At 41.6% G+C, this 18,231-nt stretch overlaps 1 protein-coding gene across 1 annotated transcript in view; it reads right to left on the bottom strand.

The window, feature by feature from the left end:
• Positions 1 to 11: 11 nt before the first annotated feature.
• FKBP4 (FKBP prolyl isomerase 4) overlaps positions 12 to 18,231 on the bottom strand; it is a 20,295-nt gene continuing 2,075 nt past the window's right edge. Inside the window, exons 2-10 of the mRNA XM_030967022.1 lie at positions 16,341 to 16,485; positions 14,989 to 15,131; positions 11,047 to 11,167; positions 10,314 to 10,470; positions 9,216 to 9,306; positions 8,786 to 8,869; positions 7,920 to 8,105; positions 7,147 to 7,386; positions 12 to 3,953 (exon numbers count right to left, since the gene is read on the bottom strand). Of these exons, the coding sequence (XP_030822882.1) occupies positions 3,855 to 3,953; positions 7,147 to 7,386; positions 7,920 to 8,105; positions 8,786 to 8,869; positions 9,216 to 9,306; positions 10,314 to 10,470; positions 11,047 to 11,167; positions 14,989 to 15,131; positions 16,341 to 16,485 (1,266 nt within the window). The 3' untranslated portion in view covers positions 12 to 3,854. The remainder of the gene's footprint in view (positions 3,954 to 7,146; positions 7,387 to 7,919; positions 8,106 to 8,785; positions 8,870 to 9,215; positions 9,307 to 10,313; positions 10,471 to 11,046; positions 11,168 to 14,988; positions 15,132 to 16,340; positions 16,486 to 18,231) is intronic.

Genomic DNA, 18,231 nt, shown 5'->3' with positions numbered 1-18,231 from the left:
AGACACACGGGTGTGGGTTACAAAGTCAGGACTGTAACTGTTTATTTTAAGCATTGTTTTCTTTTTTTTTTTTTTTTCCTCTATAAGGACATACATAACGAAGTTTATAGTTGAAGTTTACATGCATGACCTCACTCACAAATACCAGTATTGCCACCTTCTGCCGGCAACCAGACCCACTTTTAAAGACAGCACGGAACATCCGTTCTGCTGCCTGAACAGGGCATGTTTAGTGTCCTTAACAGATTTACATTCTCAAACATTTCATAGTTTATGTAGTAACAACAAGGGCACAGTGGTACTTTCAAGACCGCTCACACTTAACAACAGATGCACCATTGACTAGATTTTTTATAGATGTGCCACAGGAATCACTTTTTGCTTTCAGAAACATGTACAACTATCATGCCTGTAGGAGATTTTTGAAAACTGATGTTCAACAATTACAAACTTATCATTAGGACTTGGCCCTATGCTTTAGCAGCAAAACCAGTTAAAGCCACAGAGGCTTGTATTTCCAGGAATAATTAGCAACAAATCAAGGTATTTACTTAATTAATAAGTACTCTGGCTTGGCATTCCTGTCCCCTTTAACTGTTTTTCTAGGTCCATAAATCCCTTCTTCTAACCCCAGCTGACATTCACAGTGTTGTTTCCCACAAGAGGGGGTAGTGCTTTGGTATAAGTTTTTCACATACACGAGGCTGTTACTACACTAGGAGCTCATGAAAATCACCCCCATTACCTGGCAACCCTAAGGCTTCATTAGGCAAATGAAATCAGCATTTCCTTAAGTGAAGTGACCTCCCAAGCATCTCTCTTGCCTTTGTCCTATCCCACCCACCCCATGAGATTCAGAGCACTGCAGCTCCCGGCTCTCCAACCAAGCTCCAACCCAACAGCAGGTGCTGAATTTGATGTCTGGGGCAGGGCAGCACTCCAAGCAGCCCTTGCTTGTTTCAGTTCCAGGGCCCAAGCTGGGCTGGCACTGCTGCAGGACAGGTACTGGCACTTCCCCAGGCCCCACGAGTTCAAGTGCTTACACAGTACTTCTGTTTCAGCAAAGGAGACCTGGAATTCACCTTGTATTACATGTTAAAATAGGGATACTCTCTGCAACATACACACAAATTCCAGCCCATGGTGTGCCATGCAAAGACATCTTTCTCACCATTAAAAAGTCCATTTATTTTAATCTGAGAGAAACAGATTTTCTACCTTTCTTCTGCAGAGCAGGCAAAAAAATTGCCCCTTCTGCCCCTGTCTCTAAACAGGACACTGGAGATGCTGAATTAAACACCACGTGATAGGATAAACAACAGCTGAGTTTGAGTACTACGTTCCATGCCTGCAGACAAAAAAAGCCCACCCAATCAGAAGCCCCCACAAAATTCAAAAGCACACCCACCCCCAAACAAGACACACAAACTGCAGAAAGAAGCAGAACACTGAGTAATAGCTTTCTTGTGAGATCTGGGTAAGCAGACATTAGAATCACTCAGGAGTTTGTAGTTCATTAAAAGTGTTTGCAATATTTAAGCCATTATCCCTTACTTTCACTTCAAAGCCAGTCACTTTCAGATGTATTGGTTTGCGGTTTTTTTTCCCTCTGGTCCAGTTTTACAATGTGGTGGGGTGAAGAGGAAGGTAGCAATATGAACATAGAACAACCTCTATGCATAGGTTACAAATTTGCTTTATGCACAGTTTCCAGTAACATAATTTTTCCCTTTTGCAAATATATGGGTAAATACTGTATCAAATATTGTGGGAATTTTCTATGGTAATGAACAAGCAACAGAGAAAAAATAATCAGGACACTGGCTATGTGGACAAGAAAACACTGACCAAAGGACAGTATATTCTCTCGATTCTGTGCAAATTCCAATAAAAACCCACGAAAAGTTCAGTTTTCTTGAGTTTAATTGGAGCTTTATTACTTAAGCTGTGACTTCACAGTCTTCATCTTCAGCAATTTGCAAAGAGGAGGCATACAAGAAAGGCTACAAAACTTAATGGAAGGGACTCCCTACTGAACAGGGGGAAAGAGGGCAATCCCAAGGCAGAAGAACTGGGAGCGCCAATTTGTTCTTAAGTCTCACATGAGGACTCCTGAAAAAAGCTGATTACTTGAAGCAAATCAAGGAAATAAATTCAGAAAGCAGACCCTGGGATTAAAGTATGCTGGAACCAGGAAGAAAAACACCGATGACAAATCGGGGACTACCGACCTGTCAGCCTCAGCTCTGCGCCTGGGAAGATCATGGAACAGATCCTCCTGGATGCTATGCTAAGGCACATGGAGGACAGGGAGGTGACCAGGGACAGCCAGCACAGCTTCACCAAGGACAAGAACCATCTGAGCAGCCTAGTGGCCTTCAATGATGTAGTGACTCCACCAGTGGACAAGGGAAGGGCTACAGGTGTAATTTACCTTCATTTCTGTAATTTTCTGCCTTGGACACAGCTCCACACAACATCCTTCTCTCTAAATTGGACAGAGATGGATGCAGTGGGGAGACTGTTTGATAGGTAAGAAATTGGTTGCACAGTTAAATCTTCAGGCTAGTGGTCAAGGGCTCAGCATCCCAATGGACACCAATGACAAGCGGTTGTCCCTCAGGGGCCCATACTGGGACCAGTGTTACTATTACCTTTGTTAACAACATGGATGAAGGGGCAGAGTGCGCCCTGAGCAAATGTGCAGGAGACACCCAGCTGAGCAGTCCCCTTGACACACCTGGAGGACAGGATGCCACCCAGAGTGACCTGGACAAGCCTGAGAAGTGGGCCCATGTGAAACTCATGGAGGCTCCAAGAAGGCCAAGTGCAAGGTGCTGCACCTGGGCTGGGGCAACCCCTGATATCAATAATGGCTGGGGGGTGAACAGATCCAGAGCAGCCCTGCCAAGAAGGATTTGGGGGTGCTGTTGGATGAGAAGCTGGACATGAGCTGGCAATGTGCATGCACTCACAGCCCAGAAACCAATTGTAACCTGGGCTGCATCCAAAGCAGCGTGGGCAGCAGGGGAGGGAGGGGATTTTCACCCTGTACTCTGGTGAGACCCCACCTGGAACACTGCATCTACCCCTGGGGTCCCCAGCACAGGAAGGACATGGACCTTTCGGAGCAAGTCCAGAGGAGGCCCACCAAGATGATCAGCGGGATGAAGCACCTCTCCTTATGAGACAAGGCTGAGAGAACTGGAATTGTTCAGCCTGGAAAAAAGAAGGCTTTGGGGGTGACCAAAATGTGGCGTTCCAGTACCTTAAAGGGAGCCTACAAGAAACATGGAGAGAGACTATTTACCAGGGCAAGTAGTGACAGAACAAAGGGCAATGGCTTCAAACTGAAAGAGGGCAGGTTAAGATTAGGTTTTAGGATGAAATTCTTTACTCTTAGGGTGGTGAGGCACTGGAACAGGCTGCCCAGAGAAGCTGTAGATGCTCCATCCCTGGAAGTGTCCAAGACCAGGCTGAATGGAGCTCTGAGCAACCTGGTCTAGTGAAGGGTGTCCCTGTCCATGACAGGGGGAGTTAGAACTAGATCTTTGAGGTCCCTTCCAACTCAAGCCAATCTATGATTCTATGAAAATGCAAATAAACCAAGCAGAGTAAATCCAGACAGAACCCAAACAGTAACAGAGGCTGAATGAATAAATAAAGTCACTAGGATTAAGCCAGATTTATGCTGCCACTCAGCTTCTTGCACAGCCACATAAAGCTGTAACTGACTGTGGCATGGTGGCTTCAGCCTCTGCTCCCTTGAAGCCACTATCCAACCAGGTAGAAAAATAAAGGTCTAATTCACTGGAAATTCTTTCATTTACAAAACTAATGGAATAGGGGTTTTCTTATGCTTCTGCTTCAACTTCTGATTTATCTTCAACTCCATTCTGTGCATCTTTCATTTCTGCATCTTCAGCGTGGCTTGTCTGAAGAGTAGCAGATGACTAAATAGAGAGACAAAGAAAATATATTAATACATTATACAAAATTGCTAGCACAAACATTGTTTGATTTTTGTTACTTGGAAAGCTTGTCTACCCTGCCAGACTGAATTAAGATATTAGGATCTTCAGCCAAAAGAAACCAAAAATGTTCATGCACCTAAGAAACCAGAAGCAGTGTAGAGGAGGCCAAAATATAATACTGGTGTTAGGTGGTTATGATTCTTAATGTGGCCTGCACCCACTTGCCACACAACACCTTCTTGGAAGTCCTTTACATGAAATTCATTTATGAAGTTTCTGCAGGAACTGCTTTTGCCCTGCTTCAATATTAATGTCATTAATTTTCAGCCATTGCCATGGCCTACCCTGACCCAACTTGTAGGAGGCACACTAGCACTCAGCATAAGAATTATCTTTGTTGGACAACTAGGTTTTGTGAAGAGACACTTCAAACTCAACAACAGTGATCTGGATGTCCTGTGCAAGAGCTAAACTGGAAGAAGATAAGATCTGACAATGTCGCTCCTCTAAAGCCCTCTCCTTGTGCATCTTCCTCATAAAAAGGTGTGGAAGGCAGAGCCATGAGGTCAGAGCTCCAAGGTCAGCTTTTACAATAGGACATAACCAGCACATCCTGACCTTACAATAATTTTCAAGCACAGTAAGGGGTGGTAAAAATGTCTTGGCTCGCTCATCTCAAAACCTAGTGCAATGGAATTGCTATTCCACCTGTCAGCCCAGCATCTTGAGCCATCTGTTTTATGATAATCTTAGATGATAGCCAAACAAAAACAAGCAAAATCTTAAGCATACAATGCTGGGAGAGCAGAATGGGGGGAAGGGGAAATCGGCAGAATCCTTAAAATACTACATCAATTTGCCTGCAACACAAAACCATATTTAAAAGAACATTCATGCATCAAAGGTCAGTTTTTCATCCTTAGAAGCATTCCACATAGCACACAAGAGTTAAGTCTTCTCTCCACAGAAAATCTGTCAGCTACCAATCCTAGGCTTAAGATAAGGTGATAAACACCCTGACCTTCAAAAATTCACACTTTACATATGTGAACTTTTCAAATTAATTAAAGGACTACTGATGCAACAGTGGCTGTTGAATTTAACAGACTATGTCAGGAACATCAGAACTGCAGTCCAAGCTATCTTCTTAGCAATCAGAAGACATTTAGTAAACAAACTATCTTCTCTAGAACTTTGAGCTTCTACTACGCCATCACTAACAGACACTGTTGGAGCTAGAGTAAAGCAACACTATAAATCCAGTAACAGGAAAACAAGCTTTTCTTGCAAGGAAACTACCTCAAGACTGGCCCAGGGAGTAAGCATCCTTTACAGTTTATAGTTCCATCACTCCCATTTTATATAAAACCATATCCAATTTAAAGCAAGCCAGATGGCTCAGAGGAAAAAAACCTCAAAACGAGCACATTGCACATTCCCAAGATCATCTAACTGGTTGGGAAGGATTCACCAGGCCAGTGGCATCCAGGCCTGTATCAGCAACACTGTGTCTAGCAGGATCAGGGCAGGGATTGTCCTCCTGTACTTGCCAATGGTGAGGCCACACCTCAAATCCTGTGTCCAGTGTCAGATGCCAAACAATAATGTTCCACTTACATTTGGTTGGAATCCAACCTAAAGGATTCTACAACTTCAAACTGATGCTATCCCAAGCAGATAGGGAAATTGGAACTAAATGCAATGTTTTTCCAATATCCCAAACAGTCTGCAGTGCAAAGACTATGAGTCTGCCTTTTGCCAAGAATGTTACTCTGTTACTCCAATTATCTGTCTTAGGAGTTGAAGAAAGCTAAAGGCTTTTGAAGTTTTAGTGGGTATAGCTTGTTTCAGCAATCCACTCTTCCATCTCAACAGATCCTGCTGTATCCCACACCTAGTGGAGGAAGCTAAATTCCCAGCAGCTGTGCTAGCTGAAAAGATCTTTCACAACAGAACCTGACAGCTTTTCAGAAATGAAGATGCCCAACAGTGAAATAATTCTACTTTGGTTGCAGTATCTTTATATTTCTGAGATTTTTAATTAAAAATTAAGATACTGTGTGACTTTACATCACTGTGTCTGGAAGTACAGAATACTTTCTTTTAAGCTCCAACACACAAGGACTGTTGGCATCAGGCTGCTTTAGCCAAAAAGAGAAGAGACAGAGTGAAGCATGTCATGTAGGAAATTGTCAGCTGACAGTCTGAAATGGCTGAACTGTCAGGATACACTCATCTGAGGACATCATGCCTCTGGAAAGACTCAATGACACAGTTAACCAAAGGAAATTAATGTATCAGTATCTGGCAATTTTTTATGTTCTCCAGGCATATTCTGGAAAGGTGAAAATAACCTCATAAAATACAAACTTCTGTATTCCCCACTGTTACTGAGGAAATTTGAGTCTGACATGAATCCCAGATTTGTCCGAGAAGTTACAGGTTCATCTTGTCCTTCTAGACCATCAGATTTAAGGAAAAGAACCAGAAGGTTTTCTTAGGATATGTGATTCTCACCAGTAACCTGAAATGTTTCTTGCTAGCTAATACAATCTTGTTAGAACCTGTATGCACATACTGCCATTATTAACTGAACTACCATTTACTAAAATTCTAGTGAAAGTTTATTAGGAAAGACATCCACACAGCAGAGTAATGAATCTTCTGACATTCCACAACCTATCTGTGATATTTTTAATGGAGACCATCAACCACATCCTAATGTCTCCATGAGAAGCAAGATGGTGCTCAGCACCCTCTGTATGACAGACACAAGTTCTCACTGGATGGGCACCTCAGGCACCAGAACAGCCCTTTGCAACAGATTCTAGAGGAATAGGTGCTTTTTCCACTTGTAGAACATTGCCATGTTTGCACCTCATCAGTTCAACTGCCTTCTGATTAACACTGGTCTGTGGCAAATTCAGTTGAAATAGATAAAAGCTTTCTGTGCAATGGTCGGTACTCCTGGTTTTCCTGTTCAAACAAGATGGCCTAATAATTTTGACTGTTGGCATTTTGAGTTCCATCCCTGCTCCCCAAAGCAGTGTTCTACTTGACTGTTCTCCTGCTATAATTATCTGTAATAAGAAGCAAGGTGAGTACCTAAACCACTGCTCCTTGTCTAACACATGACACCACCTCCTGTAATGTTCAGAGTACTGTTACTTACCTTTAAGTCTTTGTCTGCAAGCCTTTGGAACATGTTGGCATACATCTTCTTCTCTTTCTCATGCTGCTCCCGGATTTTCTGCTGACAAGTCACCAGTTGCACTTTGGCAGCTTTGTTACTTGGATAAAGTTGTATCACTTTCTGGAAATCTGCTCGGGCCAACTCAAAGTCATTGACAGCCAAGTGAGCTTCTCCCCGCCGGAAAAGGCCTTTTTCATTGTTGCTATCCAGTTCTAGTGCCTGCATTCACAAAAACCAAAGCCACATTCAGTAATTATCTTTCTTTTATAAAAGTTATATGCAGTCAGAACACCAGTGACTGCTAGGAACTGCACCTTCTGATGTAGGCTTATGAGTCTCGTCAGCGCTTACTAAAAGTCAGTGGAGTTCAGCAGAAGTAAGTACAAAGAAGAATTAATATAGTAGGCTATTTGACAAGAGAACCAGCAAGTCTAAGATTTAGTCAGGGAGTAATCCTGCTCTTACAAAGGCCTTTGCCAACACGACTACCTTCACCACATCTCAAGTGTTCCTTGTTTCTAAATACTTGAATATTCTCAATGTAGCAGCAAGTTAGTAAAAGAGGTTCAAAGGGCAGTAATTATGAAAATAATCTGTTGGATATTTTTAGTGCAATAAAAATTCTGTACTACCCAAATGACAGCTGGTAAGAAAGACCAAACACTACATTGGCCTGTTGTCCCTAAAATGTTTAAAGCAAGACAAACTGTCAGACTGCTTATGCAGTTTAAGAATAAATAAACTCCTACTACCTTGTTGCAGTTCTCCAAAGCCTGGGAGTATTCCTTTAGCTTGAGATGGCACATAGCTAAGTTAAGGTGGGCAGCAAGCCTCAGGCTTTTGGCTTTTGATTCCTCCTCCTCGGAGAGTCCCGACTCGTGCTCCAGCCACGACACAATCTTCTTATACTGTAATGCTGCCCGCTTGTATTTCCCCTCCTGTAAACAAGGCAGCTCAATTATCGCAAAGCTCATCACAGGAACTTTTATCTCCCTCTCGTCCTTTTTGCCTGCCTTGAGCAATACATCTAAAAAACCCCATTTGATCAGAAAGTGACGTCTATCATCAAAAATACTTCTGAGAGTATTCCACTCCTGCACAGGATCAGAAAATCTTTAGGAATACTTAACTGGTTCCCCACTAGAGCTGGGGATATATGGCATCATTGATACTTCACTGAACTCCTACCTTTATATTCAACTTTTGATGCAAAAATAAGGGAAGATGGGGAATTCTCAACATGCAATTCAAAGATAATAGGAAACTCTTCCTTTAGCTACTGAAATTGTTTTCAACAGCTTCTCCACACATCTCTACCCACATTAATGTTGTTCACTCATAGCACTGTCCCACAGCAGGAACTGAAATACTGCACACCCTACAGTGTTATGTGTAGATAGAGCAAACAGCTCTAACAGAGAGCTCCCTGCAGAGTTGGTTCTTTGGATAATCCAACCGAGTTTCTTTTTTTTTTGAGACACATTCGCCTCCAGCTCTCCCTGTAAAATCTCACAGAATATCATGAACACCACTCAGAAATTACAGAAGCTGTAAACATCATTATCAACTTATGGCATGGACCAAAAAATCCTATTATTACTTGGGTACTGCAACTTACCTTGAAGTACTGAGTGCCTCTCTCCTTCACGATAGAGCTCTGTTCCAACTTCTCATCTGTGTTCATTTCCCAGGACTCCTTAGCCTATCCAAACAGGAACAGTTCCAGTCAACTTCAATACAACTTCTAGGGAAATCAAGCAGCTATGCTGTTTCCCACTAACAGTATGGTTGAGGTAAGTCTGGCAAAGCAGAGCTTTGCACTGCTCATGGAAACGAGCCTCGAGCATGAGAGATGGCAACAGAGAGGGATACAGGAAGAATAAGGACCATTTCAGCCAAGAGCTCCCAGCATGCCAGCATTATCTCTGGCAACAGTGGCCTCCCTGTTTCACATCACCATTCAAGGATTCCATTGTCATCGTTTAAGCTGCACTCCCACTTCTTCCCCCAGCCCTGGATCTCTTTTGGATTTCATCTCTTGCTCTCACCTTTTCAAAGCTTTTGAGTTTCACTTCATACTGCAGCTCTGCATCTGGAGGGATCTTAAATTTCTCATTCCCAGCACTTCCAAAACCATAGCTGTAAAGTGGGGGTGGGGAGGGAGAAACAAAAATTATAAAGAAGAGAAGGGTTCAAAACTATCCATCCAGCTATATTTACATAGGAAGAGGTAGACAAAAACCCCATGCAAATTCTGGATGCGCATAAATTATTATCACAAGACAAAGGCTTGAAGAATTCTAGATACAATTCTAAAATTAGCAAGGACAAGGTAGAATAAAGTAAGAGAAATCTAGTATTGACTTCATTAATCTTTTAGCAGCTCCTATTATTTTATTAGTTTTTTAGTTTACTTTAAGGAAAAGCAACTAATCCCTTCATCAAAAAAAAGCCAAAGCAAAACAAGCAACTTTCAAATTACAACTACCATATTTAATATTCATGGTCTGAAACTGAGTGTTGCATTCAGAGCACCTGTATTTTAGTTCTATTCTTAGAAAAGCAAAGAGAATAAATACCAAGATTAGGTGAGCAGCTGTACACTTAAGACACTGCTAACCAGCTGGTAAACAGGAAATGCTTACAGAAAGGTACTGCTATGCAACTCCAGAAAGAGTTGCATATTAGCAGGCAAACCCTCTAGATCAGACTGCTTTCCTTTTCTGCTCCCATTAGGCTCAGTTACAGTTAAAAAAATTAAATAAAAACTGAAATAAATTAAAGTTTGATGAAAACAATCTGTGCAACTCCGCTTGTTTCGGATGTAAAGAGAAAACTCTGCCTATATACAAGTCTACATATGGACTGTTTTACAGTAATCAGTCATGAAGAGGGATCACAAAAATCCAAGTTTGAGAGCAACAACATTTTTCAAAAATATTCAGAGGTCAACATTACAGAGACTTAAGTAAATTTTTTCTGGACTGCTACTGCTCCACTATGAAGTGGCAAAGCATGATATTTCTCAAAAACCAACTTTTGGGGCTGATCCAAGTTTTTACCACAGCATTGAATAATGAAATATTTCTTTCCTGCCAGATGATTAGTATAAGCCCTTCCTGTATCAAACACCAGAAACAGCATACCTGGGCTTGAGATAGAACACAGATTCCTCTGATTTCTCCATTTTTTGAATTGCTTTCTCCAGCCCATGAGGAATATCGAAGTTTTCACCTTCTCCAATCTCAAACCGCAATTCCCGCTTGTCAAAAACACGATCACCGTGTCGGCCTTCAAACTGGACTGGTAACAAAAACCAGAACAGCAGAGAGGGAAATCAGAAGGTATCCAGGTATGGCAGTGGGCAGGTACCCAGGAGTGCACAGGGAGTTCTATACAGGCAGGCAGCACACGCTTACAAGTGCCAAAGCCTCCTTCTGAACAGCCTTTTCTCTTTTAGCAGCTACCTATGGCATGGCAGCCACTGGCAGCAAACAGAATTTCTGCTGTTCAATTTAACAACCCCTCTTTTTTTGTTGTTCATTTAAGTGTTTGTTTTTTCCACTCTGACAAGTGCCAGAATGACTTCCCCTTTTGTTCCTCAGCACATGGAAATACTTTATGAGACTCAATCACCTTTTGTTATCAGATAAGCACTTCAACAGATTCAGTATCACCAGAAAACACAGTTGCTGCTGGAAAATGTAAACCTTGCTAGAAACAGGAGAAGGAAAGCTTACTCTAGGTTGTTAAGTTACTTGGTACAGAAAAGAGAAGCCATGTATTCCTGTCCCTCAGGACATGCAGTTGTAGGCTGTGAAGAGGTTCTGTCATCCCTCACTGCAAATCCATTCACTATTTATGTAACAACACACTTACTCTCTACAAGAGCATCCTCATTGGGCCTGGAGTACCCCTCCCCTTTTTTACGGATTCTTCGGATGATGCCACCATCTTCTTCATCAGTGAGGTCCTCCCCCTTGAACTCAAAAAGTTCTATCTGTGGAGGGAAGAAAAGCCTTGCATTTATTCTTATTAGACCAATTTAGTAACACACAGGATTTATTCTCCAGAGATCTTTGAAACTTATAACCCTCTGCTGCAACAAATTGTTTAGGATTTTTAAGAACTAGTGCTCAAGTAGGAGACAAGTATCCAGTCTGAATCTTCACATGCCTTTCCAAGTAAATGCAAACCATAGTTTCAAGTGGGAGTACCACAATGACACAGAAAGGTATTTTCTAGTTACAAAAGGTATTTTCATTGCTGCTATGAAGTGAAGGGAAAAAAATCATATCCTATTTTTGAGTAAAACAATAGTGAAAACTATTCCCAAGCACAAAAATGCAAGTCATTACAATCAGCATTGTTTAGACTATCTCATTAAAAAAAAAAGTTCAGAGATAATGCTGTGGAGGTTCCTGACACTGGACTTGAGATAACTGGAATGCAAAAGGAATTGAATATCCACCAGTACTTCCACTTTTTATTTTAATTGATACGTAGTAACAAATAATATTCTAGTCTTTCTTTTAAAAAAGTAAATCCTGAACATCCTACCGATGACCATACAGGTGTGTACCTCCCCTTTTTTTTTCCCCCAGCCTGAACAATACTATTCTATGGAATAATCTAGCTATTTATATTGCTCAGCTAAAGTAATCATGAGGAAGAAAAAACAAAACCACTACCAGATCAAAAAAGAAAAGAACTACCAAATCAGAGGATGTGCATTACTTCTTGTCATATAAAATGCTGCTGTGATGACACAGGTACAAAAATCTCATAATGTAAGTTCTAGAGGGTCTTTTGTAATGCAACTTGTACGAAAATTTGGTTGGGGATAGGCACTTGCAAAAGAACCCTGCTGATACTGTGTGAAGAAATAAAAAGTAAACCTAGGTAAAAATAAAAGACTGGAAACTTAAAGAGACTTTAGCTGCTTGAGAGTCATACTTGCCAGAAACTATTGTAACCTAGTAAAACTTGGGAAAAGTTCCTGGATCTAATTTCCAACCCACACCCCCAATCAGGACACACCCAGCACTGCTTACTTGTTGCAGCCAGTGACCCTCAGGCTATTTTGTTAGGAAAGCACAAAACCATCACAGGCAGCTTTGGTCCTTTCCTTCTTCCCCTCTTCCCTTCAACCTAACTGCTCAGGCAGGCATGAGGGGATATCAAGACTCGTGAATGAAACATTACTTTTCTCTAAAAGCATACCCAGAAAATGGATGGGCCAGACTGGCAGCATCAAGAAAAGTCCAGTGGGAAGTGAATAACCTGGGTGACCGCAGGGGACGGACTCAGGAGCAGCATGATGGACCAAATCCCATCTTGCAGTTCATACTTTTATTTATCCCAATGTTAGGTATTACCTCTTGTTGAAGGACAATAAAAGTTTCTCTGCTTTCTGCTGTCCACGTGCATCCTGTGTACTGGTGCTAAGCTCTTAAGAATGCCCCACGGCGCTGCCTAGGTAGAAGGCCTTGAGCTTTCAGCTTGCATTTCAGTCATCAGCTCAGCCCTGATTACAGCTGGTATCACTTGCACAGAAGCACACAGCACTCCAACATGGGTAGTTTGATCCAATACAACTAAGCCATGAATAATGTCAGATTTCTATTTAAGAAAATGCTCTTTATGAACAGCTCTACATGATACTACTTTTCAGGAATAATGGTCTCAATTTTGATGCACTCAAAGTGAGTAAGCTGTCATCCCTCAGTGGACACTACCTGCAAGCAAGATTTTTTTAATCATTCACACAGAATATATCTTTAATCCTATTATTCACAAGTCCATGAAAAAACAAAAAAAGAAATGCAAATACACTACCCAAATGCAAAGCAAATTCAATATCCAATTATGTGAAGGCCAATGGCACATGGCCTGTATCAGCAATGGTGTGGCCAGCAAGACCAGGGCAGTGACTGTCACCCTGTACCAGGCACTGGTGAGGCCACACCTCAAATCCTGTGTTCAGTTTGGGCCTTTCAGTTCAGGAAGGACATTGAGGTGCTGGAGTGTGCCCAGAGAAGGGCAACAGAGCTGGCGAAGGGTCTGGAGCACAAATCCTATGAGGAGCTGCTTGAGAGAGCTGGGGGTGTTTAGCCTGGAGAGAAAGAGGGGTCTTGGGGGGAACCTTCTCACTTTCTACAACTCCCTGAATGGAGGCTGTTGCCAGATGGGGTCAGTCCCCTCTTCCAAGTAACAAGTCACAGAACAAGAAGAAATGGCCTCAAGGTGCACCAGGGGAGGTTTAGAATGGATATTAAGCACTAGAACAGGCTGCTCAGGGAAGTAGGTGAGTCACCCTGCCCAGAGGTATTTAGGTGTAGATGTGGCACTGGGTTGGGTTAATAGTTTAGTGATGGACTTGGCAGTGTCAGATTTATGATTGGACTCAATGGTCTTGAAGGTTTTTTCCAACCTAAATGACTCTGTGTATAATTTACCCTTCTTAACAGATGCTCATTGTTTCCAATAAAATCTAAACAGACTTTCAGTCTTTGAATAACTCCATGACCTATTTTCACCTTTCTCAGATATTAGAAAAAACATTCAATCTCAGAGCAATCATCAATTTTAAAGCTTTTCTTATGCCCCCAACTGTAGGATTCCATTCCATTGATTAAGTGCTTTAGAGCAAAGTAATTTTAAAAATTACACTTAAGAGTCTGTCTGCCTTCTCTCAGGCAGAATTTATTTTGAAACAATTGTTGGCAAATTGAATTGTTTCAACAGTAAGAAAAATCCATCCTCTTCAAACCCTGTTGAGACTGTCAGGGTATGCTCCAGAAACAGTTTTAATGTCATCCTACATGGAAAAATCAAATACAAGTCTCAGCATTCTGAGCAACCATTCTCACTTCTGAAATAACACACACGAGACAGCTGCTTGTTTCCACCCCCTTTGGGGAAGGAGGGGGAAGATGTGGGGGAAAATTGCTTTTAAGGTCAGTAGGAAATAAAATCTCTCCTCTCCTGGTGAGGCTGAGAGACACCAAGGGTAACTGGCTCCATGCTCACCAAGACATGCAGCTCGTCTCCAGGAGAGCAGCAGGCCACGTGAGTTGTCAAACTGGGTTACCCAGCTGCCAAACTCAAGACTGCAAGTCTGTCACAAGCACTGAGTGAGTGCACAGGACTTCATCTCTATGGGGGCAAGATTGATCAGCATAGCCTGGATGCACAGAGAGACTTTGGCAATGAACCAGCAACCTAAATACAAACTGGCTTTATGGTGCTCTAAGGCTGACTGAAACGCTCAGTTCTACAGAAAGAGTTCGTAATTGCAGGGCTGTTCAAATATTGTATTCCAGCAGTTTACATAGGGCAATTACCTCTTTTCTCCCTGAAATAGCTCATAAGAGGTAATGTTAATGTTGTAAAGAAAACACAAGTTAGTATAAAAATATATTATTGAAAACATTAATTGCTCTTCCTGTTGTTGAAAACCTCACAACATTTAATATATCATTACTCTGAGTGTTATGAAGTGATTAAAGATTTAATTTTAACCACTTCAGTCTATCACTGAAATAGTCTGCCCTCCTAGCCTGCACTTTACTGCTACAAATCACCCAGTAACTGCAAAATTACAACTGAACACTGGAGATCATTCAAGTATTTTAAAAAACTCAAAGAGAAGGGAACCCAAGCCATTACAGAGCAGTGGCAGCCAGACTAAAATTTTGTCCACACTACCCAAAATGGACCATGTTATTTTCCTTAGAAAATGTAACAATCCTGTTTTGAAAGGATATTGCATCACTCATTTTTTCAAGCATACAGTTTTAGCGACCATCTCCCACTTACCTCAAAAATCAGTGTAGCATTGGGAGGTATCTTTGGAGGGCTCCCAGCTGAGCCATAGGCATATTCTGGTTTACACGTAATCCGACAGATTTCACCAATCTTCATAGTGGCCACAGCAATGTCCCATGCTTTGATCACCTCACCTGTACAAGTCAAATGCCAATCACACATGAAAGGCATGATCAGGTGAAACTGAGCATCATCATTTTTAGTATACAAAAGCTAAGGCAGCAGAAATACTGAAGAACTTGTGCTCACTCTCATTTATGTACATCAGTTTTAAGCCTAATCAAATTCTGAAGTTTCCCAGGGACCCAAATTTGGCCCAAACATTTCTTCATTCCAGGTGTAACAACTCTTTTCACAGAATAACAGAACAGAGACACCAGCTGAAGTGCTTGGCACGGTCCCAAGTGTGAGGAAGTAACAATAAACTCTTCCGAGAGGAAGGCCTTAGGGTGAGAGATTGCCTGCTCCTGTTTTGAAAACAGTCCAAACCAACAGCCTTTTCTGTTCATACTTTTATCAGCTGGCAAAGAACAGCACCAGTGGTAACTATAAGTTACACACATTTGTAGCAGAAAGGAGGAAGAAAGTAGTAGCATTCCTTTGAAAGGGAAGAAAAGCTGTAACAAACTCCCCTCTCTTAGTCAAGCAGTCCTAACTGCTGCTCCTCTTGACTCATCAAGCAGACTTTATATTAGTCTTGTATTAATAGGTACACTTAATATCATCTCAAATTGAAGTACAATTAATTGACCTCTTTTTAAAAAGGAGGTATTATCTATTTTTTAAAAAGAAGAAGGTAAGAAACTTCCAGGGAAGAATATAATATTGAGTAATAAGACTTGCAGAAATAACGATGCTCAGATTTTCAAAAAATGAAAGATTCTGATAATGAAGAGAGGCACTGCTCAAAGACTCATATTTGGGTTAACTTGAGAATTTTGTGGAAAAGAGAGTGTGTTTCATCATAAGACAGCTGCCTCTGTGTACCCTGTCCCAGTACCTGGTCACAATTAAGCACTCCTGAACTGAGGTCTACCTCCCCAAAAACCCCAACCAAAAAAATGCATTTTCTGGCCATTTAACTGCCCCTTGTATCTACATTGCAGGACAGATTTGTTCTCCTGGAGTACTTTGAGGCCTGTGAATTCTTCAGCAGGCCTTTTAAGGGGCTACACAGTTCTCTCATTCACAAAAATCTCACATTCTGATGGGGCCATTCTAAGAGAATAAAAGTTTAAGAGAAAACAAGTTTAAGCGGCAGTTTTGAAAAGCAAAGGAGCCACACAAGGAAATCCCGTCTCAATTATTACCAAAACTGATCAGTACCAAACACAAGATATTACCTTTCCCCAAGTCAAATGAGAATTTGTCTTTTCTGTCCAGACTGGAGTCAAATTTTGTGCCATCGAGAAGCCACCCCGTGTAATGGACAGTCACCTTATCACCTATCATCGGAGACTCTGTCCCACTGCCTTCTCTCTTGACAACCTGAGGAAAACAGCAACCAGCATTAACATCACAGAAATCAAGCCTGCCTGCCCACTGGACATGAATCACAAATACCTAGCTAGATATGTGTGTTATCATCCTTGGCAGACAAAGGATTTGCAGGTTTCTTTCAGTCACCTGGAAATGGACTGGCTGTTCTTTCTGCAGATTAGCAGCGCTGCAAATGCAGAACCTCAAGATGGCTGTGCTGTGATACAAGAATTTAAGGCAACAGTTGTGATCAGCTTACAGATCTCTGCATTAGGCAGTTTTTTCTTCTTTACTCAAGCATTTGCCTCATCACCTCTCTATCATCACACCCCAGTTCAGTGCTCTAGGCAAAGCACTCAAGAGAATGAGGTGATTCTTTCCCTGCAAAGTCTTCTCCAACATGTAATCTAAAATTATTCGAGTTAAACCAGGCATTTTAACAAAGGTTAGCAGCGTCTCACCCCAAGCAGGTTAGTTCTATCAGCCTAAAGAGTAACACTTAAAAATTATTTATTGCAAGTATTTTGTCTCCCCACAATTCTGACACAGACAGTCAGCACCCTCGTCTCACATACAGCTACAAGGGTTTGATTTTCTTCTTAGGGAGAAGAAAATCCTCAGCCAGCCCAGCAAGACAAGTATTAAATGAATCTATATTATCCAGAAAGTGGAGACAACCTCTCTTGTGTTTATTTGAAGCATATATAAAATCAGAGAATAATAGTGACATATCTCACAGGCAAGGATATGAGACCTTGCCCATTATAGGATTCCTGAAGTTCAGATCTGAATTTTGAATTTTTCCCAATATAGATTGAAACCAGCTAGCCCTAAGCCAAAGTTCTGCATTATCTTAGCCCGGCAAAAGGGGACCAATGGAGGACCCTATTTGCTTGCATCATGGAGACCAGAAAACATTCTGTTGTAGAAGATAAACATCTATTCAAGGGCAGTTACAGGGCATCCCTCCTTTAAATGTCGTGTTTCTATATCAATCATGTTTTTCACTGAATGAGGCAGACCTTTGGGAATCTCCTTCACAAATTTCAGTTTCCTGCAACCCACCACTGCCAATCTCCCACCTGGCCTCCCCCCATCCCTGCGACTGACTATCCAACTGAAATGCCAGGACCCTCCATCCAAAACCAAAGCTTCACCACCGACAGCTTCTGTCAGACTAATAAGCTGAGAGCACCTCACTGAAAGCCTAAAATAAAAAATACCCCCAACAAACAAACAAAACCTAGAAAAAAATCCTGGCTGCTTGTTTTATAAGGAAAGGATGCTCAACATGAAAAGGGATGCCTGACCTCATACAGCACAGCATCCCTTTAACCCTGCACCAGCACCACGGCCTGTATTAGCATTACAAAACCGATCTGTGATGTCTCCCCAAGGAAGGCAAAAGTTCAAGCAACCACTCTCACAGAGATAAGGAAACAGAGCAGTACGAGAAAAGCACATGAATCAGGTGAGCAACCTGACCTATGTCATGCTTACCAGATGCAATTTGCAAACCTGCATAAAGCAGATGCAAACTAGCACTTTGAAGCAGCCAGTCTGATGTAATTTTGACAAACTAACTGCATTTAATGGAAATTTACTAAACTTTACCAAATGCTATATTCTTGTAGTGCCATATCAAGGTATTCTACAGTAACAAATATCTCATTTTCATTATTTATACAGTTTATTCTTTTGCATTTGTTCCATTTTGAAGAGACTGAAGTTTCACTTGTGAATATGGCAATATTA

Source organism: Camarhynchus parvulus, chromosome 1 (genome assembly GCF_901933205.1).
Source record: "Camarhynchus parvulus chromosome 1, STF_HiC, whole genome shotgun sequence".
Classification (NCBI taxonomy): domain Eukaryota; kingdom Metazoa; phylum Chordata; class Aves; order Passeriformes; family Thraupidae; genus Camarhynchus; species Camarhynchus parvulus.
The sequence above is the reverse complement of the archived record's forward strand: the minus strand, read 5'-3'. Positions and strand labels throughout refer to the sequence as shown.